The sequence below is a fragment of the Camelus bactrianus genome, chromosome 6 (genome assembly GCF_048773025.1).
Source record: "Camelus bactrianus isolate YW-2024 breed Bactrian camel chromosome 6, ASM4877302v1, whole genome shotgun sequence".
Taxonomy (NCBI): domain Eukaryota; kingdom Metazoa; phylum Chordata; class Mammalia; order Artiodactyla; family Camelidae; genus Camelus; species Camelus bactrianus.
This window is the reverse complement of record NC_133544.1, coordinates 22,330,483-22,357,118: the sequence shown is the minus strand read 5'-3', so window position 1 is coordinate 22,357,118 and position 26,636 is coordinate 22,330,483. Positions and strand designations below refer to the sequence as shown.

The 26,636-nt window shown below is 47.7% G+C and overlaps 1 protein-coding gene across 6 annotated transcripts in view; it reads left to right on the top strand.

Moving 5' to 3' along the window:
* Positions 1-26,636, top strand: part of ADCK1 (aarF domain containing kinase 1) — a 101,572-nt gene that overhangs the window by 67,523 nt on the left and 7,413 nt on the right. For 5 of the 6 annotated variants that reach the window (XR_012507432.1, XM_074365187.1, XM_010947883.3 and 2 more), the window contains 3 exons: positions 6,809-6,967; positions 13,921-14,037; positions 26,213-26,362. Coding sequence is in view for 5 of the 6 variants with exons in the window: in XM_074365187.1 (XP_074221288.1) it covers positions 6,809-6,967; positions 13,921-14,037; positions 26,213-26,362 (426 nt within the window). In the remaining variant the exon portion in view is untranslated. The remainder of the gene's footprint in view (positions 1-6,808; positions 6,968-13,920; positions 14,038-26,212; positions 26,363-26,636) is intronic. The other variant, XM_045511330.2, reaches the window with a different exon arrangement.

The window sequence follows — 26,636 nt, the reverse complement described above, 5'->3', positions numbered from 1 at the left end:
CAGAGATTTCACTCCCATAATCTTACGGGGGTGCAGAGGGGTGGCAGTCCATCTTCCGTAGCTACTTCAGGGGGTCAGCCTTTGTTCTGAGACAAGAGGAAGGTGGTAAGGCTGGGTACAGATGAGTGAGTGGGGCAGGGGGGAAGGCGAGGAAGGTGGGCAGCTGAGTTGTACCAGCCTGATAGCCTCTATTTTTTCTCTGAAGTGGGAGGCAAGACCATCTGCTGAGAATCGGGTGGGAGGTGGCATGGAGGCTTGAAGGGGGATGAAGGTTTGGGGTATTGCTGGGTACAGTGGAAGAGGGAGCTGACCAGGACTCGGGGGCGGGGTTGCCAAGTGGCACAGAGAATCCACTGGGAAACCTGAGTGTTCTGAAGCTATGGAACAGCCATAGCTGGGAGTGCACTAGGAGTCTCAGAGGATCCCTGGGTGTCCTGAGACCTACAGCCTCTCCTGCATTGAACAGGAACCTGTTTCTGCCCAGTGGTGCCAGCTGGACCCACTGGGGCTGAGAGGACAGCAGACATTGTTTCTCTGCTGAGAGCCTTGCTGCTTCCTAAGCAATGGTGGCCGTAAGGTCAATAGCAATAATAGCAGTAATAAAGATTTGGCATCTTCCTCCCTGAGATAAGCATCAGATGCTTTTCTTAGGAAATAACAGCCTTGTGGTTGTGTGCAGAGTACAAAGTGGCTCCTTATCCACGGCTGAGGCAGTGCTGGGGCTGGGATCTCGAGGCAGATCAGAGACCCTCACTCACAGCCTTCAGGAGAGAAGCTGGAGGCCTGAGGCCTGAGGTCACCACCTCCATGGACCGTCAGCATTAGCAGCCATACGATGTGGTACTGCCTTCTCACTGGGCTTGATCTCTGGTAGGAAAAAAAGCCCTATCTGGTCACCCTTCTCTGCTTTAAAACTAAGAAATGCCAACTAGAAAGCTCATTTTATTTGATATCTGAAATGAGTATTACGATTTTTTTTTTAAAGTCCAGACCTAAATATTGCCTTGAGTTTAGGAATGACACGTGCTCAGGTGTGCTTGGCAGAAGAATGATTTCTAGGAGGCAGCAGGGCTGCCATACCCACCAGAAACTTGGAGACAGAGGAGAGGCAAAGCTACTTTTCTGCACAGCCTTCTGGTGCTTCCTTTCAGGTCAATTCCAGGTTATTGTGTGTTAGGATGTCAGGATGCTTTTAGCTGTGTGTATCAGGAAATCCAACTAAAAGTTGTATAAATAATAGTAACCTATATCATCTCACATTTCAAGTCATGTGAAAGTAGGGTCAACTTTTTCAAGGTTGACTAATCCAGCATTTCATTGTGGTTTGTAAGGACCTAGGTTCTTTTTGTCTTCTACTCTGTCAGCTCAGCTTCCTGGCTTGTCCTTCCAAGGTAGTATTCCTCTTGGTCCCAAAACAGCTGCACAGTTCCTGCTGTTACAGGTAGATGATGTCCAGATGCCAGAGAGGGCCTGTTTCTTCCCTCATATTCCTTATTAAAAAGTAGCCCCTCAGTAGAATTCCTTTCAGTTCTCATTGGCCAGAAGCAAACCCACAAGTCCAATCTTGAATCAGTCTTGGCAAGAGCATTGGGACCACTTTGATTGACTTATACCAGTCATGATTCACCTTTTCTTTCCTTGAAGGACATGAAAGATGCACAAAACTGAGGTTCTGTTAAGCCAGAAAGACAGGGGAAATGGCTCTTGGGTTGGCACCCAATAGCGTGTGCCACCCTTGTGTTTTGTGTCTCCTATGAACCTGGCTCTCCTCTTGAGGAAGGAGACTGTCTCTGGTGGCAGAGAAATGGGAGCTGACTCTCAGTAAGTGGTGATGAACCTGATGGTGTTGGTGACTTTGCACAAAAGAGAAAGGCACAGCCAAGGGTGTTTTCAGCTTTGTCATTATCACCTGATATTGTGCCTTTAATAGTTGGGGCAACTCTACTTCTAGATGCACGGCCAGTGACTCTTATTGATTTGAGTGGCTGTCCAGAGCCAGACTAATTGGGCCCAGAGATTGCAACAATGATTCAGCAGGAAGGGGTGAACTGACAAGGCAGAGTCTATCTGTCTGCTGGCGGGCTGGCTTGCAGCAGTGTTTGCCTGCCCACAACAGCAAGGAGCTTAGCAGGCCGGGTATCACTACCATTCTCACTGTTTGAGAACAGGGTAGGACTCAGGTGACCTGTGAGCCAGTGGTAAGACCATAATTTCCAGGTCCCAATAGCACTACCCTGTATTACTCCCTGTTATCTCTTAAGCTTCTGAAATCGACGCTGAACACCTCTTTGCTCTATCACCCCTCAAATCATCTAACTCATGGCCAGGCTCCCTGCCCTCCAGGCACTATCCACCCCCTGTGACAGTTACATTTTTTATTTGTTTTTTGAACAGCATTTTCAGTGCATGCTGTCTGTCATCTTGTTTCTTTTCTGAATATGTTGATTGAACAGTGGGTGGCTAGGTAATGTTTGTGTTGACACAGAATCCAACAGCTGATTTTATTTTTAAAAAAATACATTTTAAAAAGCCTCAGAGATGTAGATCATCCCATGGAAACTTCCCGTCACCCTGTAATTCTGTTTTCTAAAAAGTGTGCACTTTAATAACTTATCAGAACAAAGATAATCCCAATGAATGGTAAGCTGTTTACATCACTCTGAATTGATTTTCGATCCTTGTCGAACATCCTTTTTTACCGGTTCGGATCTGTGCAGGCGTCCTATTTAGTGTGCTGTTTTCCCGTAGAACATTATTTCTTTCATAATGTATAATAACTTGATAACAGTAACTTGAATTTCAGTTGCATTTTACAGTTTACAAAGCTCTTTTTATGCCTTATCTGAAGTTTCCTATTGTATTGTCCTGTGTTGTATTGCCTGAGACAGGACTGCATAAAGAAAGAAGAAAAACAAACAAACAAACAAAAAGCGTCCCAAGTCCTGCATTTGAAATTACAAGCTATGTGACCTTGAGAAATGCCTTAACCTCCTGCATCTGATTTCCTTCTCTGTGAAATGGGTAAGAAGAGGAAGAAATGAGAGTATGTGACTAAAGTGCCTCATAGCACAGTGCTGGTGCCTGAATAATGATAATTCCCATTTCTTTTTTGCTATTGTAAACAGCAATCACTAATTTTCAGACTTTTATGTGACTCTGAATTTTTCCATTATGTTTCTGTATGGCCCCAAATTTATTTTTCCTCCTGTAAGCCAATCACCCTATAGGAAAGTGATTTCATTATTCTACCTGGAAGGAAGCATTAATTGCTGAATATACTTTGATTGAGGATCCAAATCAAGTAGAAAATTCTCAGGCATTTCAAAGTGGTGGTTCTCCCAAATTCAGAGGTAATCCCTTTCTTCACCAACATCTCAAGAGGCAGAAAAATTTAGTACGTTTGAGTAATGGACTTGTGGACATGTAATTATTTCTGGCGAGAGGACAACCTTTTGGAATGTTCATTTATTCATTCACTCATTCGTTCACGTGAGTATTCAGTAAACATCTGCTGAGTATTGGGCACGTGGTAGGCCCTGGTGAAAACACTGGCTGTTGGAAGAATTTTATGGAGGAGATACATTTTGGGAGATAAATTGAAAAGTCAAATTGATAACAACACCTGTTTTATTTTAGTTGATTGCATCTGTTGTCAAAAAGAAAAACTTAAATGAATCTACTTAGGGCAGGCTCTTAAGAAGGGAATTGAATGAAAACAGAAGGTGAAACTGAGGAATTTTATTTTGTCTTCCCAAGCCAAGGAAAGTCTAAAATAGCAGCAGCCCAAACCATTTTAGATTTAGACCAGATGACTCTTAACCTGACCCCCATCTCCTCCCCCTTGAAGTTTAAGGGGTTAATAAACCCCCTGAATTATGTACAAAATTATGGAAGTACATATTTTTTTTTAGCTTCGTAGCTGGCACCAAATTTTCAAATTAGTGACTTCCTATAAAGAGGATGGTGTCTTGTAAAGCTAAGAACCACTGAATTCATACAAACAGACCCTCTCATTTTAAAGTAACCAAGGGAGTGATTCACCAACCACCTACAAAATGCTTTTGAAAGCAGTTTTATGAGTATTGCAAAGGTTTCTGAGTTGTGAATTAGTTTACTAACTAGTTACTAGCAATTAATATCAACCAATAAAATCTTTAACTGCTTTTATGATTAATGACATTGAGTATTAATAATAACCAAAGTATAGCAATGACTAATCATGTAATTGATTAGTAACAGAAAAGTCTTTTAAGTGCCTTTCAGTGCTGTTTGGATATTCATGATAGTTAAAAATTTCACAAATAACAGTGACCATGCAATAAATGATGAGGGTCTGTTGTGTGGCCAGAAGCCTCATCACCTGGTATAGACCCCACTGGGCTGCATGTAGGCCTCTGTCTATACCTAAACGTCTGGTCCAGAGTCATTACCTAGAAGGTAATCAGTGCATTTTGAGGGAACAAATGAGTGAGACTCATTGTGGCTCTTTTCCTTGTCCCTTCTGGGTGAGAAACTCCAGAATTTAGGAGCCCCAAGATAGGAAGTCAGGTGGCTCAGATGACAGGTGTGCCCTTGGCCTGGGCCAGGGCAGGTGCTTCTGTTTCCTGTGCACCAGCTCTGCCTCCCCTTTGGCGGCAGCTGAGGGCCATCTGAGGGCACAGTGATGAGATGCAATGCCTGGAGGCTGCTGTGCCCAGATATCTCAGTCTAATGTGCAGTTCTGGCCTTGCTGTTGCCACCTCTCCCTTCTTGTTCCGTGTGACACAAACAGAAACAAAACATAAACTAAATCGATTATCATAAGGTCACAGGTCTAGCCTATGAAAGAGAAGACAAGACTTAAAAGAAATTAGACTGCAGTCGAATGTAATTAAAAAGGATTTTGAGAGAAATTGAGTATAATAACCCTGTGTGATGATTCTTTTAGAATGGCGTCTGGTACATTGCCTAGGATGTAGGATTTAAAAACAAAGCTGTAAATGCCTTGTAGTTAATGGCCCTGCTTTAGATTTATTTCCTTGTGCCGCACGTGCCTAACACAGTGCTGGGCATAATGTCCTAGACCAAGGCAAGCAGAGGCATGAGACAAGGCTCATAGCCAGGGCTCAGTAGGTCCTTCTGGATGAACTGGGTGGTGTCTTGGTCAGCTTGAGCTGCTGTAAAAAATATCATAGACAGGGTGGCTTAAACACAGACATTTATTTCTCACAGTTCTGGAGACTGGGAAGTCCGAGGTCAAGATGCTGGTTGATTCAGTTCTTGTTGAGGGCCTCTTCCTGGCTTGTAGACAGATAGCTGCCTTCCCACTGCCTCACCTGGTGGAGAGGGAGTGAGCTCTGGTCTCTCTCTTCTTATAATAACACACATCTTATCACAGGGGCCCCAACTTCATGATCTCTTCTAGACCCAATTAATTCTCAAAGGCCCCACCTCCAAACACAATCACACTGGGGTTAGGGCTTAACTTATGAATTTGGGGGGGACACAAGCATTTAGTCCATAACTGATGGGGAAGTTCTTTTAGTACCAATAGGCCCATGGTTTTTTAGTTCTTGCTTATTGTTCTTCTGCCCTATCCAGGGGTGGAGATGGATGAGAGAACTTGGACCATAATCTATACCAGGAATTACAGGAGGGATTGGTTAGTGGTTCTCCCCAGGCCTGACTTTAAACACTGGCAGGAGGGCTTATAGGAGAATAGGAGAGTTGCCTTCTGCGTTTTCCCCCGGGCAATGCTAGAACATCTCCCACGTCCCTGGCATCACCCTTGCTCACCCACCACAGAGCCACTGTTGGTGAACTTGTGAGACTGTCTCAAATCCAGAGCTCCAGGGGTAGGGTGGCCTCAGGATGGAGTCCCTGCCCACGGAGGGGCTGTAGTGTGCTCTGCAGATGTCTCTGGGATATTGTTCTCTGCCAGTGATATTTATTTCACATCATTAAACTGACAACTGAAATGCCAGATAAGTCTTCTAAAACCCCCTCTTTAATCATGTCCTGTCTTAAGAATGCACAGTGGGCCCAAATTGCCAAAAATCCAGGCTTTTCATCCAAGTGGTCAAATCCCTTATCTCATACTCCTTTTGTCTTACCCAGCCTTCTTTTCTTATTCCAATTCAATTTTTTATCATGAAATATTTTATTTTTTACTTTTTATTTATTTTTACATTTTTTTATTGTATCATGAAATATTTTAGATGCACAAAAAGCATAGAAAACAATATTATAAATGCTCAGGTACCAACCACTCAGCTTAAGAAATAAACAAAGTGCAGTTACAGTCACTGCCCCTCCTGGCCCTTTGCAAACAGGACCATGAAGCACTGATCTAGGAGCAGCAAAGGCAGAAGTTCAGTGATGTGCATAAGAGCAAGGGTTCGGGGGCTGGGTAGACCCAAGTGAAATTCTGGCTCTGTGCTTCCTTGCTGGGAAAATTCAGGAAAATCATATAAGCTCTCAGAGCCTTAACTTCCTCATCTGTTAAGTGGGATGATAAAAGTTTGTACCTCCCAGAGTCACTGTGAAGACTAAATGGAGTGACAAGGTAAGTCAAGTGCTTAATCAGTGCAGGGAAAGTGGGGAGTGCTCAGCAGATGGCGCTGGTTGGTGTTCCTGGTGGCTGCTGGGCTTTTATCATCTTGGATTTGGACTACAGAGATAAGCCTCAAGGGAGCCGTTACCCCACTCACCCTTACTTCAGGGGAGGACCTGGGACTTGTCAACGCCAAGACCAGGGCAGGAGAGCAGGGAACGTACCTCCCTTGATAGGTGCTGTGGACTGACTGATGGGGTGCTTGGTGGGTTTTAGGTGCTCGTCCTGGCTGTGAAGCAGCTGTTTCCAGAGTTTGAGTTCATGTGGCTGGTGGATGAAGCCAAGAAGAACCTGCCTTTGGAGCTGGATTTCCTCAATGAGGGGAGGAACGCTGAGAAAGTGGCCCAAATGCTCAAGCACTTTGACTTCTTAAAGGTAGGAGGGGCAGGGCCACGGGAAAGAACCTGGTGGTCAGACGGAAGAGTGCGGGGGAGGACTTGTCCCGCCCCGTGCATCCCCACCTTGTAGGACATGAGTGGAGACATCTCCTTCCTGAGTCTTCTCTCTGAGGATGACTGATTTGTCCTTGGTGATGCACATGAAAGCCCTTGAAGGCAAAGTTACAAATTATCAAAGGGGATGGTTGACCTGTCAAACAAATAGCTGTTTATTGAGTGATCTACAATTGCAAGACCCTGAGCACTTCTGAGGGACTGTAGGTCGTGGTCCCTGCAGTCTGTGATCCATGGGATGATGGCATTGATGACAATGATGATGATGATAATGATGATGACTATAGCTAATGCTGCTGTACTCTGGCACAGTTCCTAACACTTTATGTATATTATACCGGCTCATTGAATATACAGGTCTGCTTTCACAGAACATATGTGTCCTGGAGTCTCCACAGTATGCAAAATCACACAACAGAAACCACAGGGTTTATGGAGAAGATGAGGTTAGGCTTACAACACTCAGAAATGTCCCCAGTGACCCAGAAAATAAAATCAGATAGGAACCTAATAAAATGGTAGCAGCAGATTTACACATTAAGTGGCTAAGAAATACACCAGAGTGCAGTACACCTGGCACTTTCCTTGACACGTGCTTGTGGAAGTGGGCAGCAGAAGAGTGGCTGTTACTGTAAAGAGGTGGGTGAGGGTCATCTGAAATTGGACAGAAACGTGTGACACCAGATGTGGGTGGGTGTGACCCATGACAGACGTGGCGATGTTTGAGGGGTGTGTGCTTTGTGTATTCCTGTGTGGGTCAGCTAGATGCAGTTTTCTGTGTTCCCAAAGATTCTTGTGGATGAAACTGCACATAAGCAAATGGAAAATTTGTGTTGTGATCAAATTGTTCCCTAACTTATCAGTCACATTGGAGCAGATTTGTGTTCTCAAGTATTTAGCAGAACTGCCCTGGGATAGAAGACACTGTGGGAAACAACATCAAATGACACAAAGTCCCAGCTCAGTGAGAGGTCCTGCTGGTACGGGCTCCAAGGATTCAGAAGAAGCAGCTCCCCTGGGGAGCAGGGCAGGGAGGGCTCTGCTGAGGAGTTGGCACTGGAGCTGGTCTTTGAGCCTGGCCTGATGTTCCCCATGGGGGCCCGTGGAGGTTGGAATGAGAGAGATACAGGTCCACACTGCTGCTTTTCCAACATATTTTGTCCTTGGTGGGGCTTGGACCCATTTACCAGGGGTACCCTTTTATCGCAGCAGTGCAGGGGTTGGACATCTCTGGCAGTCTACAAAGGGAGCTTGGCTTTTAACTCTTGGAAGAGATCAGCCCTTTGCTCTTCACTGATGAGGCCAGGAGAATGCAGGAGAGGGAGGCACAGGGCTTCGGGTACTAGTTCCAGAGCAAATAGTCAAGTGAAGCTCTTCTTGGGGAAGGTGTCTCAGCATGTGGGCTGCAGTCTCTTGCTCTGGACACTGAAGCCACAGTGTCCACGTGGCTTCTGGGGACCTCATGAGAAATGGAGGCAGCATTTATACTGCTGCTACCAGATGATTAACAGAGATGGGGAGACTGAGGGTATGTCTACACCAGCCGCCTAGGAATCCTAAAGCCTGGTTCATGGGAGGAAGACCCACAACTGAGGTGACCAGTGTGGTGTCTTGCTACACTGATTTGGTGGAAGGTCTAGCCTCTGGCAAAGTTCAGCTCTTGGAGTGCTGGGGGTCAGGTCTGTCGAGATGCCCCCCAAATGGCTTTTCCTTATACAGCCCTAGGGAGGAAATGCCATTATTCATGCTGATCCTCTTGTGTGTGCAGATCCAGATGTGCAGACTAAATCTGGTAACATTGCCCCAGCCTTGAGGTTCAAACCACCATTTCAATGAAAACTTGGCTTTCTCACACAAGTAATAATATTAACTAATCAGCATAATACCGTAGGGTCTAAACTATGCTTCCACTTACATTTCCCTTCTCTTTCACTCCTTTGTTCCACACTTATTGAGCATTTCCTGAGCCTGTTACTGTGCCAGAGTCTGGGAGGTGGGTTGTACCTGGATGAGTCAGAGCTGGTTGGCTCCCGCCTAAGGAGACTCCGCATTTAGTGGGGGACGAGCATGCAGTGTGTTGTTACAGCACAGGTTGGTTAGCTCTATGACAGAGACTGATCTACGTTTCTGTGGAGGAAGTACTTAATTCCACCAGGATAAGGAGCTCAACGGAGGCTTCCAAGAGTGTCGATTGTACAAAGAGATAGACAATATTTACTGACTATTTCTTCTGTGGCTCTGAACACTATGCAGATACCATGACACTGAAGCCTTCCAACAACCCTTGTCCCATTTTACAGATGACAGTTTTAGAGGAAAGAAGCTAGGGTACAAAAAGGATTTTCTGACTTCAACTCTGGTGCTCGTCTAAGGTCATTCTGTCGCCTCTTACCCGGCAGGGGTGGTCCTCAGCGCCAGAACTATGAACCAGACGAACAGAACCATTTCCTCCACTGTTCCCATGGAAACAGCAAAATCGTCCTCTGGCTGGGGCCAGCTAGCATCTGTCAGACCAAGACATGTAATAATAATAATAACACAAATTTTTGAAACGAGGATGCCAAATGGGTAAATAATTAATGTAACGATTTGACCTGCTGCTTCTAAAACCTGCATACCATTCCTAAGAAAATGGTGGAATTAAGGCTCCTGAGTAATTAATTTTTGCCTAAACACATAACAAGTGGGAAGCAAATTTTGCACTGCGAACCCAGTTCAGCTCTTAAAACAGGAGATAGATTGCTTTTGCACACTGGCACCCCATCACAACATCTGTGTGTAATTAAGCCTCAGCAAAGAGTTTACCTCTCAGTGTGTGAGGCATCTTCCAGTGGGGTTTAATAACCCCAGCCCTATGCTGTAAATCTCCAAGCCTCAGACAAGCACTGAATGCAAATGTGGTGTCAGGGAGACTGGAAAAGGGCGAGGTGGCAGCCAGGCTGAACGGTCAAGACCAGGGCATTTGTAGATTTGGCATCAGAGGTTGTGTGTGCTGTGGGGAGCAGACAGGACAAGCAGTGAGCTTTGTGATTGACCTTGGGGACAACTGGGACAAGATAGAGGGAGAAACCTTGTAAACACGGGGTTTGGGACTGGAAGAGATGAGCGTCTGTATAAATGGAGATGGGGCTTGGTGGGGGGTTGGCTCTTGAGCAAGGCCACTCCAGGGCTTTTTAGTGCTAGAAAAGAGGCCTGGATCTCTCTGGAAATTGTGGGCAAACCCTGAGAGGATGTACATGCTTTTGGTGAAATGCCATTAACTTCCTAAGAATCTCAAAGATTCAGACCCACTGATGTATAATAATTAATATTAATTTTTAATATGCTTATGATGTGTTAGACACTTTATAAAGTACTGTACGTGTATTTACCCTTTAATCCTTATACAGCCCACAAGGAAAATATGTCCAGCCCCATGTCAGCAGCAGGGAAGCTGAGACCCAGAGAGGTACAACCACTTGCCAAAGGTTGTGCAGCTTCCTGGTAAGAGGCAGAAGCAAACTCTGAATGGAGGCAGCATGGCCCCAAGCCTGCATATTAAACCACTGTGCTTTTCTGCCTTTGCGATAATTTATGGGCAGATCTGAGTTTTGCTGAACTGTCTGGAGCATTAACTCTCAGCCCTGGTCATGTGTCAGAACCACCTGTCACATTCCACATGGCTGTCATGTGGCAGCTGTTTGCTTGTCCAGCAGGTGCAAAGTGTGTGCTGCTGTGTTGAGCACCAGGACTTCATACGTGCTAGTAGGAAGCATGGAATGTTGCTTTCATTCTAATTGTCATCACTATTTTACAGGTGAGGAAATTGGCACTCAGAGAGGTTATGAAACTTAATCAAGTCACACAGCTTGGAGGTGGCAGGGCTGCGGCTCCCACCTGACAGTCTGACTCCACGTCTGTGCTCTACTCCACTGGGCTCTGGTGTTGGGAGGACTGTGGCCCTGGGTGATGGGCGCTGGCCCAGATAAGCCAGGACCTGCTTCCCTGGTGTGTTGACCAAGCACAGGAACAAAGAGGACCAAGGCCAGGGTCAAGGCCAGTTAATGAGGCTGAGGCCAGGGTTCTTGGGCTGGAACTTTTCATAATCTGTGCCCTCATTCTTGGAGTTAGGACTGACTCCAGTTTTGGTGGGCAAACGGAGCCTAGAGGAGTGTGGCCTCTGCTCTGTGGTGAGGAGGTAGACCCCAGACCTAGAGGTCCTGATGGCGAGGGTGTGAGCCTACCTGTGGGGTCAGCAGGCACCCTGGCCATGAGCCTCCCAGGGTTTTTTTTGTTTGTTTGGGGCCCGGGGCAGGATGGTTCTTATTGCCTGTAAACATTTTCTTTTTCATTTTCCCGTCTTTGGTGGAAGAAGCTGAGGATGGAATGGTCATGAAACATGGGTGTTGGAGTGAAGTGAATTAATTACACCTTATACCCCTAAACCCTCCTGCCCACATGGTGATTGAGGGGCAAGTCACTTGACTTTGTGTCACCCTGTCAAGTTGAGTTTCTCTAACTGAGCAGGAAGCGCTTTTGCATTTTGCAGTTATTTCCATGTTACATCCAACCAGCAGCAATTGTAGCCCTCCCTGAGCTCCCACAACAAACCCTTCTGTCTCCCAGGTTTGACATCTCTGCTATTTCAGAGCTAAGCATCTGAAGCAGGCACACATTCCATTGTGAGCCTGGGACGGTTGCATTTGGAGGGAGCCCACGGAGAGGTGGAGGAGCGGGAAACCCAGCACACCCATGACCCTGACTAACAAGCCCGGAGAGCCTCCGGCTTTTGGTTCTATTTGCATCTGTGCCTCTTTCAAGGCTGTTTTCCATGTTGCCCCAGGCAGGCACAGAGGCGAGTCGGACCTCATGTCTCCAGAGCCCCAGTCACCCACTGCCAGGCTTTGGTCCCAGACACACTGAGGAAAGAATGTAACCTCCTAATATGTCCCTTCCACTGGGAAGCGACATAGAACAGGAGCAACTTGCATCATATATATATATATTTTTTAATTGGAGTACAGTCAGTTACAATGTGTCAGTCTCTGGTGTACAGCACAATATCCCAGTCATGCATATACATTCATATATTTGTTTCCATATTTTTTCCATTAAAGGTTATTACAAGATACTGAACATAGTTCCCTGTGCTATACAAAAGAAACTTTAAAAAAAATCTATTTTTATATGTAGTGACTAACATTTATAAATCTCCAACTGCCAAATTTACCTCCTGCCACCCCCTTTCCCCGGTAACCGTAAGATTGTTTACTAAGTCTTGAACTCATACTTTTAAAGAGACTTTTTGAAAAATGCCAAATGAGAGTGAATTTTAAGTTCAAAGTAACAGACTTCCAGATTTCTCTACTGGCCCAGATTTTCAAATGGCAAAAACTGCAGGAAAGGACTAAGCCAAAATGACACCGTAATTTCAGTTGGAGCCTTGTTGCAGGGAGCCCAGGGCCTTTGTGTGTACAGGCCCCCCTGTGTCCCCAGAGCTCCTTACTGAGTTGGAGCAGGAACAATCTCCTTTCTAATGAGGGAAATTGAGGCATGGAAGAGTTGAGTGGCTGGACTCAGACAACAGTTGTTAGCAGAATTGGGAACAGGAAACAGGTTTCTTGGCTTGAGGGCCACTATCTTACTGCTAGATGAGCTTTGGGGGTTGGGATGAGGGAAGCCCTCATTCCCCAAAACACTTGAATGAGCTCTCCTTGCTTCTTTATTTGTAAGTGGAATAAGATCATTAAGTTGTTGAGGAATTATGGCATGCTGATAGCCTGGTAATCCCTCCCTCCTGGCTATGGAGGTGTCACTCACATGGCAGTCTGGCAGTCCTTGGTGCAGCTCAATCTCTTGGCCACTCCTGAAGAAATTTGTTCTCTTTTTGACTATTGGGTGTTCTTAGAATCAGAGGCGGTTGGAGAAGCATATTAGTTAGGAATGCAGTTGTCTGCAGGTAACTGGCAGTGCAATTCAGAGTGTCTTAAACAAAAGGGATGTGTTTTCTTCACATAGCAAGAAAGCTTGCAGGAGTTACCTGATGATGTTGTCTCAGTGATTTGACAGAATCAGGGTTGGCATCTGTGATTTTCTTAGACTTTTCCTCTTAGTTATAAGATAGCTGCTGCAACTCCAGGTATCACATTCACTTTCAAGGTAGGAAGAAAGGGTAAGAAGAGATGGACTATCTACAAACGTCACTTTTTCTCAAAAAAATAAAAACCTTTCTATAGCCCCTGGCAGACCTCCACTTATGTCTCGTAAGCCAGAACGGGGTCACGTGGCCATACCTACTGCAAGGCAGGCAAGGAAAGCATTGAATTTTTCCTGTCTCTGGGGAAGAAAACTGGGAATAGGTGTTGGGTTAGGCTTCAGCACTGTCTGCCACAGGAGGCTTGTAGGAAACAGGCATGAGAAAACTCATGACTTCTTCACCAAAAAATTTATCACCCGGTAAAAATTCATTTATTCCATCATTCATACATACATAATGTATAATAACACCCATTGCAGATATAGAAACTGAGACAGAGGGTTGTGATTCGCATGAAGAGGCTGAAATAAGCCTGGTGAGAGAGGGAAATAGCTTTTAACACCAACTCTGACTCAGATACGAGAGGTTCCATGCATTTTCTCCTAAGTCCCAGTTTCAGTGTGGGCTCCTAATTGTGTCTGGAAGGCACTGAGGGGGGTCCTCAAACAAGAGGGGCCACTAAAGGAGGCTGGGGCCCTCCCTGAGGGAGGTGGAGCAGCCTGTCCTCCTCTCTTGGCCTGCCTTCCGCTTTCCCCATCCATCCCTGCTGGGGTCCGAGGAGGAGTGTGTGCTGATGTCTGGCTTTTGTGCCTCTCTGCAGCCCTTGCCCCTGACTCCTGACATGCCCTTTCCTATGCCAGGTCCCCCGAATCTACTGGGAGCTGTCCACCAAGCGGGTCCTTCTGATGGAGTTTGTGGAAGGCGGGCAGGTCAACGACAGAGACTACATGGAGAGGAACCAGATTGATGTCAATGAGGTGAGGTGGAGAGTGCTGGCTGATGGCGAGTGACATGGGCTTGCTTGCTGCCCTGCAGACGCAGGTGTGACTAGGTGAGATCTCATGGCCTTGAAGTGAGGCCTGTTGTCTGAAGAATTATAAAACCTCTGAGCACGGAGCAGCATTCCAGGTCATCTAGGGCAGCCCTCTGCCCCATCTTCCAGAGCTGGGGTTGGCAGCACGCAGCCAAGTGCGGGCATGTGCTGAGCCCCTCTCTGCAGCTCCTGCCTGGACAGGTGATGACCACCTGTCTTCTTGTACCATCTGAGCTCCACAGCACAGAGAAGCTGGAGAACAGTGGTGTGAAATCCATGGGACTTGATCCTCTGCCCTGTGGGACCTAGACACCCCTTCTCCCTCTGCCTGCCCCCCCAGATCTCCAGGCATCAGCCAAAAGGGCACAGCTATAGCCAACTAGTAGCATAGAGTTAAAAAGGGGGGACTTCTGCCTCCCACCTGCCACACCATGGCCTCAGGGAAAGCCGGCCCATGGGCTGGGGCTTGTACCCCACTTTCTTCTAACTGGTAATCACAAGGTGCCACAGGTAGGGGTGGAGTTGTACTTTTTCAACAGCATTCATCATTTTTCAGTCCCTAGTCTGTGCTAGGTGTGCAGGTTCAGAGGGGAACCAGACACAATCCCCTCTGTTAACGAGTCCACAGCCTGGTGTTGGGGTCAGGCACACAACCTTATCCTTAATAGGCATCTCTTGGGCAGCATTAGGGATGAGCAAGTGCCCCGGGAGCCTCGAGGAAGATGCACTCACCTCTGCCCAGGTTGGCTTCTCTAGCAGGATGAGTGGGGATTTGCCAGGCGTGCATGTGTGTGTGTGTCAGAATGGAGGAGGTGGGGGGCAGAGCTGGCACTGCCAGGAAGGGAGAAGGAGTGGTGAGTTTTTGCGGGGCTGCAGGCAGATGGTGTGGGGCCTTGGGTGTGGCCCCAAGGTACTGAGGAGTCACTGAAGGGTGTTGAGGAGTGCAGTGCTGTGACCCACCTGGCTGGTGGGAGGAAGGAATGAAAGGGACTGGACCCAATAGAAGTGAATGCTCTTTCCTACTCTCTCCAGGCAACACATGAAGAGGAGCCTATGGTCCCAGTGGTGGGATGGCCTAGACGAAAAAGTTGCACCTTGGCTTAGCAGATCAGCCAGGTGGCAGGAGAGTGTGCAGGTTGGAAGCCCAGGCCCCGAGTGCCTGTGTGGCCTCTGTCAATGGGGAGGATGATAGCCCTGCTTCTGATTGGCTGTGAGGACCAGAAGAGTTAGTGTACAGCGGTGCTTAGCACAGTGCCTGGCGTGTGCTTGGCCCTCCCAAATGGTAGCAAGATTGTTGTTTTCCCTCTTTTCTTTGGGCTCTGTCCTTTCCTCCCTCCTCCTTTATCTCTTTTTACCATTAATGTTTGCTGAATGTCTAATTCCCTGTGCCAGGCCCTTTTCTCCACAGTAAACTTAGGAGGGAGGTCTTACTGTCCCCATTTTGCAGAAGAGGAGTCAGGGATTCAGAAAGGGGAGGTAACTTGCCCCAGGTCACCCAGCCAGTAGAGCTGGGATTGAAACCCAAGTCTCTGACTCCAATACTTCTCTTAGTTCATAAAAGGAGTGACTGCATCAGAAGGTGTGGAGTGGCTGCCAGGAGCACGGCTGGGAAAGGTTCAGCCACAGCTAGTCTTGGCCTCCTGTGGGCAGCTGTTGTCCCTGGACTTGGGGAACCCTTTAGGTGCTGCAGGGTATGTGTGTGGGAGGCTGGATGGGCCTCCCTACTCCCTAAGCTGATTCACCCTGGGCAGTTCTGCCATTACCTGAGTTGCCTATTGGGCTGTCCTGGAAGTGATCTGCGGCTTGGGGACACGGGACAGGGGAGGATAAGAAAACTGCTGCTCCAGTTCAACCCTCCGCTTTACTGACTTCGAAGCATGGAGAGAGAGCGAGCAAATGCCTTTCCTGAGTAGCACAACTTGGGGCTTTTCACTCTGCTTCCTTCACTGTCAGCTTCTCGGGTGGGCCTGGGGAGGGCATCTGGGCAGAACTTCCTGCAGAGGAGGGAGGGGGAAGACCTGCTTGCCCATCTCCTCCGCTGTTGGTTGGGATGGGGGTGCATCCCTGAGGGATCCTTTGTCCACCAGGACCCTTGAGTACCAAGTTGTTGGCTCCAGTGAGAAGGGGAAGAGAGAGGAGGGTAGGGAAGGCAGGTTACCTCTTGTTTATCCTGGTCAGCCTTAAAGGGGACCAGGGTCTCTCTGCCTGCTGATCAGGAAGGATCCCAGGGGCCTCAGGTTACTGGCGTTTACATACTGCCAGCGGCAGTGGGCTTTTCCTGCCAGCAGCACCCCAGAATCTACTCATGGCTTTGGATCTGTTGAGCTGAGGGCTGTAATTGCGTTTAATCAGAGGCAGCTTTGATTTTTCAGAGAGAAGTGCAAACAAGATGTGCTCTGGTGTGGTTGCTTGCTTGTGGCTGAGTGAGACACCTGGGAGGAGGCTGGAGGTGGCCTGGGGGAGCTGGGCTGAGTGGTGCCCTCTGAGGGCCTGGTTTCTTCTGCTCCTGCTTCCACCCCTCTTTAAACAGCTTTATGGGTAAGGCCAGCGTTCTGTGCAGAGTAGACCCTCGGTAGACATCCTGTGAATTAGCAAATGAATAAATAAGCCAGCCTCATGCCTTGGGTCAGCCTATATGAGGCAGAGCTGGGGTAGAGTGTTGGTTTTTGTTTTCTGTGGACATACAGAGTCAGGCAGGCTGACATGAGTGATTTGGGAAAACCAATAGCAATAATTATTATAAGCAACTAATATGTACCAAGCATGTGACACGTAGAATCTCTATTCCTTATAGATGTCCTGCCAAGGATATGTCATTAATCACATTTATAGATGAGAAGGCTGAAGATCAGAGAGGTTAAACAACTTGCCCAACATCACACAGCTAGCAGGGGCATAGTCGGGAGTCAAATCCAGATGTGCATGATTTCAAAGCCCTTGCTCCTCCACCTACTCGCTCTCCCTCCCAGAAATCTGCCTGGGGCTGCAGTGGAACCTGGGGCCACCAGGTGACAGCCACACCAGTAACTCCTTGAAGGAGTCAGAATTCTGGCTAAGAAGCTTTACCCAGCTCCCAGGGCACCATCTGAATGCAGCCTTTCTCTCTCTTGCTTACAACAAGGGTTGTTTTATCCATTTCATACAAATGTTATTTCATTTTCTAGGGATGTTGTGAGGACTAGATATGTACTCTCATCTGAACGACTTTTACTCACGTGGAGTGAGTGACAAGGGGCAAAGATCTCACCCCAAATCCTGGTGGGTAGTGTAGTTAGTGGCATCTTGGCTGCTACAAGCTGGTGATTCAGGGAAGATGGGCCCCAGCAGAAAATGGCTCTAGAAGGAATTTCTCTCGAGGTGGGTGGGGATGGCTCCAGACCCCTCCAAACACTTGCTATTCATCCCCACTCCACTTTGAACAGGCCCTCTCACCTTACAGCATACCGGCCCAGCTGGGTCCAGCATGTGAGGACCTGAAGACCAGGCTAAGTAGCCAGGTCTTTATAGACTTGAGTAAGGAAACACCAAGTTAGGAGGCAGGAGAGCTGAATTCAAACTCCATCTCTGCCAGTGGCCTTCTGTGTGACCTTGGACAAATCACTCCCTGCTTCTGGGCCTTCATCTTCTTACTGAAGGCGTTGGGTTAGCTGGACTCTAAGGGTCCGTCCTGCTTGGATACTTTACAGAACAGTGACTCTTGGCTTGCTGGGAGATAAAACTTGAACTATCTATTTCAGAATCACCAAGGAAGCTTAACAGTGCAGATTCCTGGGCCCAACCCCAATCTTATGAGAATCTAGGTTGGGAAGGGTTGCAAGGGGTTATAAGAATCTGCCTATCAACAGATTCTCCAGGTGGCTGACACTCATTGAAGTTCAGGAACCACCTGCGACAAAGCCAGGGGATCCCTGGCTACCCAGGGTGAGCCCTCAGGCCTCACCTCTGCTGTTTGGCACCTCCAGGCAGGAGGCAGCCCTACCCAGTGTGCTCACAGGCCGTGGAGCACGGAGCCTGGAGAGCTAGCAGCCTGCAGGGGCCCTCATTTATCTGTGCTCTGAGCTCAGAAGCAGCATATTACTGAGGTCCTGACCCGGTGATCATATTTGCCAGTCACTTTAAGAACTGGTGACAGTGACTGTCACTGATTTCATTAAAAATAAAGGTCGTGCAGGAGCGCACTTTCCTGGGCTGGATGGAGCCTCCTCAAGCCACAGGACGACTATTGATTGCAGGACCTTTATCGAAGGTTAATTGGATTTCAGTGAGTGTGTGTATAAGGCCCCACCTGGGCTGAGGCCCAATTGAATTTGTGTGAAATTAGTGAGAGAAAGGTGACAGAGGCAGGAGCTGGTGTTGGGTGAGACAGGGACTGGAGGCCTGGTGGGAACATCCGAAGTCTATACAGAATGGGGCTGAGTGCAGGATGGGGGGCTTGCAAGAGACGCCTGCCTGTCCACCCCAGAGGCCCAGGAGCCCGCTAGGGATGTAGGGCCAGGGGCTCCCCAGTGGTCAGTATGTGGACTTAGGCCCAGTCCTCTGTCCTCAGACAGCCCTCTGGTGTGTGGCGTGGCCTGCAGAGCCTGACTTTCTACCTCCCAGAGAGTGCATCTCGTTTTCCATCAGGATCAGAAGGGACACTGGAGGTTGAGCTTTTACTTTGGATCCTCAGCTTCTGTTTTAGAGGTGCCAGGGCCCCTCAGTGGCCAAGCCTTCCTGGGCTCCGAGACAGCAAACATCAGGTTCCCCTACTGTTGGCTTGGGGTGCCCTGTCGTCTAGCCGACTGAGCCATTTCTCAGTAGCGGTCTAGTTCCCCGGGCAAACGCAATCTTGCTGATCTCTTTCTGCCACTGTGGGCCCTCCTGCTCTCTGTTGCTGTGGGGTCTTGGCCTTTTTGTTTCTTTTAGCATCATTTTAGTGGTGCTGGTGAGGGAATGCAGTCCATGCGTGGGTTCCATCTGCCACAGGTAGCCGGACGTCCCTGCCTTGTTTCTTCTTTCCCATGGCTTTCCCATTCCGTGGCACTGTAGAAGCACTAAGAGGGTCTCAAATATGTCTTCTAGCAATGTTTATTAAGCCCCTACCACGTGCTGGCCCTGCATGTCAGTGCTGTAGCCGAGGGTGAACAGAGCCTGGGAGAAGTGGATTGGTCAGACATCACCGAGGCTGGGCGTGTGGTGAAGGGGCAGAGGGTTCAAAGTCGGGACACCTGGGGTTATGCCTGGCTTTGCCATTTATTCGCCAGGTGCCCTTGGGTGAGTTACTTAAACTCCGAGTCTGGGTTTCCTCATCTCTGGAGTTGAAATGATAACAATACTTCCTTCCCAGGTTCGTTGTGTAGACTTTGCAGGCTGTGAAGTTCTGTTTAAAAAAATCATTTATAATTCATGAGGTTATTATTCACAGGGATATGTCTTCCTCCATAGCATCTCCGAGAATCTTCTTTGCTTCTCTCTTGTCCACCTACCTCTGTTATCCATGAGTATGGATACTCAGGAGTGGTCAGTGGTCATTGATTGAGCAGTGACCCCTTCCCCATCTCTCAAAGCCATGCCACCCAAGTTTTTCCTCTTGTCCCCTGACACCAGCTTGGGTTGAGCAGGATGTTTCCTTGGTGCTCAGCATCATCTCCGACTTGTTGGGCCTCTCTGGCTCTACAATAGAAAGTGCTCAGAAGACCAGGAAGAAAAGCTGAAGAGGCATGAAGACCCCGGTTACCGAAATCGCTAGAACCAAAACATCTCCTTCCGTTGTCCACCCTCTGTAACTTCTCACAGCAAACCTTGAGAAGCTTGGGGATGTTGGTAGGGTCCAGATGCACAGATTTGTTCCTGCAGACTTGTTTCCCCAACAGCAGGGGTGTCTGGAGTGGGGAACAGTGTCGCTTTGGAGCTGGCCTTCCTGAATTCTCGCACTGGCTCTGCTGCTCATGAGCTGTGCCCTCTCTGTGGAGCTCGTCACCCTTGGGAAGGCCTAGCTTCCTGCCATAAAGTGGGTGTGAGGGAGTAACCATAGGACTGTTTGGTGATTGAAACATGAAGCAGGTGGTGCAGTGCCTACAGTCCAAGCTCAACACAGGCTATTTTGCTGGAATTCTAACCCCCAGCCCTCTCTGTGGTGCTGGCAGTAAAATATGTGCCAGGAGAAGGGAGAAACATGTAGGGAAGAAACCCTTTCCCCTATTTTTTATATTAACCCAGGTAAGATGGACAGATGTGGACATGTTTCTGTGGATGAGTTGTTGCCCAAGGAGGGGCTGTCAGATGTCATCATCTGTGTCTTCCAACAGCCGTGCCCCTGGGATCGACTCCCCACCCCTCTGGTAGCCATAATCCTTTGAGTCTGACTGGCCAGGAGAATGGAGGAGCCCTCCCTCATTGACCTGTGGATACCCTGTTCCCTGGCTCTCAGGTGCTGTGTGGGTTCAAGAAGCTTTCACCAAACACATAGAAGCTCCAAGATTAGAGAAACTCCCCCAGTTTCCTGTGATGAACCCAGCGCCTCTTCTTCCTCACTACCTCTCCCAACACAGTGTGTGGCTGAAGAGGTTCCCACTGCCTTCACATTCAGGGACTTCATCTCAGTGCTTGCTGGTCCAAGATTGACCGAGTCCAAGAATGGGCAGCAGCAAGTAGTCTGAGGTTTATATATCCCAGGGCTGGTTCCTGGGGGTGGGGTTGGGGTGGAGAGTGAAATGCTCTAGGCAGTGGTCTGGTTGGTCCTTCAGGCTGTGATTCTGCCTCTCAAAGCCTGAATGGACACCAGGGGAAGGGCAAAGAGCTTAAATTATTAACCTCCTTATACTTAATATTGGGCTACTTGTGTGATTACTAATATCCTGCAACACCAACATTGTGTTTCTTTCAGGAGATCTTAGCCTTGCTTCCATGGCACCTCCCAAAAACATAAATAGACTTTTCTTTGGGGGGTGGGAAAAAATTAATCCATGCAATTACAGAATAATTAAAGTACTTTCAGCCGATTCAGGTTTTGAGAAAAATCCAAAAATAGCTCCTTGATTTAAATATTATTTACTAAATTAATTCTTTATTCAGACTTTTTTAATAGATTCCTGGTTTTTTCCTTCCCTACCGTTAGCGCATAAAGGCATTGCCTAATTACTGAAGTAACTTACGTGAGTGGCATATTCCTTTTACATGAAACAATTGAAGACTTGTCACTTTTTATTTCTAAAAAGAGCTGTACTATGGCTTTAGTTAACAGTGTATTTTTGGTTAGACAAACAGCTCTGGATTTCCCACTGAGACTCAAATGGAATGCTTTCTTGGTTGCCTTGGGGACCTTCAGAGGTTTTTGGTGCAGCCCTTGCCTCCAGGAAGGAGCTTCCCAGTGACTGGAGAGGCAAGATGGACTGGCGATTGAGGACTTGTTCCCTGGAGCCAAGCCACCTGGGTTCGGGTCCCCATTTTACTAACTGCTGGCCAGATGACCAAGCTCCCTCCTCTTTATATCTCACTTCCCTCATCTGTCTGCTGCAAAGGGTGGCTGTGAGTGGAATGGAATGCAGCATAAAGCATTAGCCGGTACTATTCTAAACAGGGGGGGATAGCTAATAGCTCGTGGTAGAGTGTGTGCTTAGCATGCATGAGGTCCTGGGTTCAGTCCCCAGTACCCCCATTAAAAAAACAACAACAAAATAAAATAAAAAGATGGGATGCCTGTCTTTATGCAGTTGTCACCATTAATAGGGCAAGGGGCAGCCTTAGAAGAACTGAACCATTTCTCCAAAGGAGACATACAGATAGCCAAGGGGTACCTGAAGAGGTGCGCAACATCACTCATTGTCAGGGAAATACAAATTAAAACCACAGTGAGAGATCACCTCACACCTATTAGATTGGACGTCATCAAGAAGACGAGATAACAATGTTGGTAAAGATGTGGAGAGAAGGAAATCTGTGCACTGTTGGTGGGAATGTAAATTGGTGCAGCCACTATGGAAAACAGTATGGAGGTTCCTCAAAAAACTGAAAAGAGAGTTACCATATGATCCAGCAATCCCACTCCTAGGCATATATCCAAAGGAAACGAAATCAATATTGAAAGGATAGCTGCACTCCCATGTTCATTGCAGCCTTACTTACAATTGTCTGTTCTTGAGCAGGAGACGTAGCTGAGTATCTGGAAGGGACTGAGAGAGGGTTTTGTGCCCATTGGTGGCCTTAGGGACCCTCAGTGCCTGGGACCCTGGGACCCTCAGTGCCCTTGTGAGTGGGAGGAGGGGACTGACTGCCTTTCTCTGGGCAAACTGGTTCCCAGAGACTATTTACTGCAACTCTGATAGATGTTAAGAAAAATCACCCAAATTTTAGAAATAGGAGTGTGCAGTATGTACTTTCAAAGTTATTCTTGGGCATAGTTCAAGCAGCCCCCCTGAGGATTTCTTTTTCTTTTTTAAAAATGTATTTTTATTGAAGTATAGTCAGTTTACAATGTTGTGTCAATATCTGGTGTACAGCACAATCATATAGGAACATACATATATTCATTTTCATATTCTTTTTAGCCATAAGTTACTACAAGATACTGAATATAGTTCCCTGTGCTACACAGTATAAACTTGTTGTTTATATATAGTACTGAGGATTTCTTAATATCTAGGCAAATGTACTTTTGCTTGACGTTGCTATTGACAGTTATTCAAGGGCTTAGACTGAAGTCGTATGTCAACCTGTGGATCTTATCCAGTAGAAGCACAAATAATTTCTCCCCACTAGAAAAGATAACCCCAAAGGTTATGATTTCCTTATTGCCCAGTAGGCCACTAACCAGTTTTGTATCTGATCCAGGAATCTTAGTCTCTTATTCCTGTTGAAATGTGCATAAATACCCAGCCCCTCAAAATTCTCTTTGAAACAGCTCTACCTTCTAACTTGCTCCTTTAGTGATGAATTAAACAATCTTTCATGTGTGTTCATTATCTATTCGTGTGAGAGTCAAGTTTTTGACTTTTTGGAAATTACCCGCTGATGGTGACAGTGGGTCTATTTTTTCCAAGTTAAGAATAACAGGCTACTACATTATAGAAAACAAACACGTTTATATCTTATCATTCAGTGTATAAAGTGCTTTCCCATATGTGATCATATTTTGACCTTGAATCTCGAGGTTGCTCTGTGAGGAAGTAGAATAGATGGGGTTAGTCCCACTTAAAAGCTAAGGAAACTTAGACTCAGACTGAAAAGAGAGGTGACTTGTCCCCCAGGTCACCCTTGCCCTAAGTGACAGTACCAAGATGGCCCCAGAGTGAAGCCAGTGGTGTAGGCTGATTCCCCTTCCTGTCTCTGCCTTCTACACCTGCCTATCCTGGTGAAATCTGGTTAAAATGAACATCAAGAACAGCCCCTAAATGGAAAGACACCCAGGTAGGGGCAGCTGGATGGGGTGTTGAAACAGGGAGGGCTGCTCTGGCAGCTTTGCCTGTGTGTACTTGAGTGCAGTTGGCAGCCTCTCTTCCTCCTCTGCCACAGCAGCAGCTCACTCCTCATGGGCCAGGGCTCCCCCAGTCTGAGTCCCCAGACCCCTAGGGGCCATCTTTCAATGTAGTAATAGGGCCCACAGCGATTAGCAGTATTTCAGAAAGCTTAAGGGCGATCATACATCTCCCCATGACAGGTCTGCCCAGACTAAATGAAATGTCATTTCTCTGCTTTTGGCTGGAATTCCGTCAGCTCAGTCTGGCTGGACTGCTTATCTTGGGCTGATCAGGAGCCCTGATTGGACCTTATAGGCATCCTTGACAAATAAAAATGAATTATTACTTAATAAATACAATTGGTTTGGCAAGTATAGCCTTTCAGAACTTGGCTCCGTGGAGCTCCAAAGAGCCTAACAGAAAGAGTTCTCAGTGGCACGGAGGTGGGGGCCCGCTGGCTCATCCAGGACCAGCTCTGGCTGGGTCCCCTCTCCCAAGAAACAGAAAATGGTGGCCCCGGGACACCTGACATCACAGCCTTAGTCTGAGAACCTGACACAGGGCAAAGTTCTGTTTCTGATGCCAACAGACACTGAGTACTGGGCCTTCCTTTCACCCAAGGAAAATGTCAGGAGCTGGAGGGCTGGTGTGGGGACAGTGTAACACAAGTCTAGGTGTCAGGACTTTAGATAACCTCTTTAATCCTAGTCTGCCACCCTCCCGGGAGTGTTATGAGGAATCAGGGGCACCTAGGAGGGGTCACTAGGTTCCAAGCACCGTGATTTTCTCATTTACCCGAAAGTAGCCCTTGAGAGTGGCAATACTGTTATTTCCATTTTACTGAAGCTAAGAGTATAAGTAGCTTGTTTAAGGTCACAAAGTTCAACTGAGAAGTGCAGAAGTCGGCGTGAGCCAGTGTAGACTAGCGGTTACTAGAAGGCCGTGGGGTCACACCTGGTTTGAATCCTGGCTCCACATCTTTCCAGCCAGGTAGCTCGGGGTAAGTTAAACCTCGATGCATCTCAGCTCCTCATCTGCAAAATGGGGATCATAATTGTACCTACTTTTAGGGCTACTGATAAGGATGACAGCTATAGGATTATTCTTGATGATTTAATTTGGGGCCAATTATAATTGGTTGGGATTCAGAGGAGATTAATGGAGATCTCCTCAGAGGAGATCATGTGAAGCTGGAGTCCTATACTCGCATGCTTGGCCTGTTACAGGCAAGGGGATGCACAATAGAGCCAGTCTATGATATGTAACTTATATCTCAAAAAAGCTGTTTAACAACATAGAGCCAGTCCCTGCCATCTTGGGAGCTTCTGATAGTGGGCTACATGATCATAATCAAATAATAACATGAAGAGTGTGCTAGTAAAAGAAAAGTACAGCATTTTATGAGAGTGTATAGCAGGAGAACCTCATTTAGTCTAGGAGTTCAGGAAAGGCTTCCTCAGGGAGGTGATGCTCACCTGGGATGGGAAGGAAGAGAGGAGTGAACCAGATGAAGGGGAAATGGAGCAATGCTCCTGGAATATCACATGCGAAGGCCCTGAGGTAGGAAGGCACAGGGATTATTGGAGAAGAGAGAGAGCAACTATGACTGGGATGTCAGTGTGGTACAAGATGAGACCAGGGAGGGAGGCTGAGCCTGGTCGTGCAGGACTTTGTAGGCCAAGGAAAGAACTTGCGTCTTTGTCTTAAGACCCTAATCCTGTGTTCCCAACCCCACGGGCCCCAGCTTCCCTCCTCTGGCTGGGATATGTTCGTTAGTGACTGTGGGGTCCAGCCGAGGCTGAGGGATGCCAAGGGCAGTGTGTGTCCTGGGGCATCAGCTTTCTGGGTTGAGCATCTCTTTGTCGCATGGAAACCCATCAGCAGACCATCTGTGGGCCCAAGTCTGGCTCTATTCAGCAGCTGTTCCCTGGCTGGGAAGAGGCTTTTAGCTTTAATAAAAAGGGAGTAGAGATAAGGAGGCTGCCTCAGCAGGGAGAGCAGCAATGACAGGATGATTTAAACGGCCTCTCCAGTGTCATTTCTTCTGTGCAGACATCATAAATCAGATCAGCATTGGGCTCTGGTGGGGAGGGGAGTGGGGAAAGAGGCCTGCAGGGAGAAGGGAGAAGAGTTTGCGACTCTGAGTCCTCCTGGGACTGGCCTGGAGCTGCTGGGGCAGCCCCAGAGGGTGGTGGGGTCACCTCTTCTTGATCCTCAACCCCTAGCCTTGTTCTTTGGAGAAGGGGTAGGTAGCATGACCCTCTACCCCCAACCCAGCTTTCCAGCCCATATTCATTTTTGAGGAAAAAATGAAGTGAGACTGGTAAGAGGGAAGAGTAGAGGGGCAAGTGTGGGAGGTGGGAATTATAGCCTTTGGAAAAACCAGAAGCAGTGGTTCTCCTACCTTGCCATGCATTAAAATCGCCTTGGGCATTTAGAAAAAATATTGATGCCTGGGAACCACCCCCAACATTTCTGAGTTCTGGGTGAAATCTAATGTGCAGCTGAAGTTAGGAAGAGCTGGATGAGCATTTGTCTTAAACTCAAGAACTACACACTCTCAGTCTCCCACCATGATTGCTCAAGCCTTGTTCGTGAAAGTGGCCAGATCGAGGGACCAGTGTAGAAGTCTCTGAGGCAGGGGGTAATGCAGAATAACTCCCACCTGCCTCCCTTCTCTTTCAGATCTCACGCCACCTGGGCAAGATGTACAGTGAGATGATCTTTGTCAACGGCTTTGTGCACTGTGACCCCCACCCGGGCAACGTGCTAGTGCGGAAGTGCCCGGGCACGGGGAAGGCGGAGATTGTCCTATTGGACCACGGGCTCTACCAGGTAGGAGAGCCTGTTTCCACCCAGCCAGACCCGTGGTCTGGTCCTGCCTGGCCTTGGAGCCAGCTGAACTCCCCTATCGGCCACAGAAACGGGAGGCAGATAGCAAACTGGAGAGGGCCCCACCCTACCCCCAGAGCTGTCCTTTTGTGCAGGTCACAGTCATATGAGCTCTCTGAGCCTTAGCTTCTTCCTGATAGACTGAGAATGATAACACCTCCCTTAGAGGTTGCTGTCAGGAGTAGATGAGATTGTGCCTGGATGTCTGTGCAAAAAC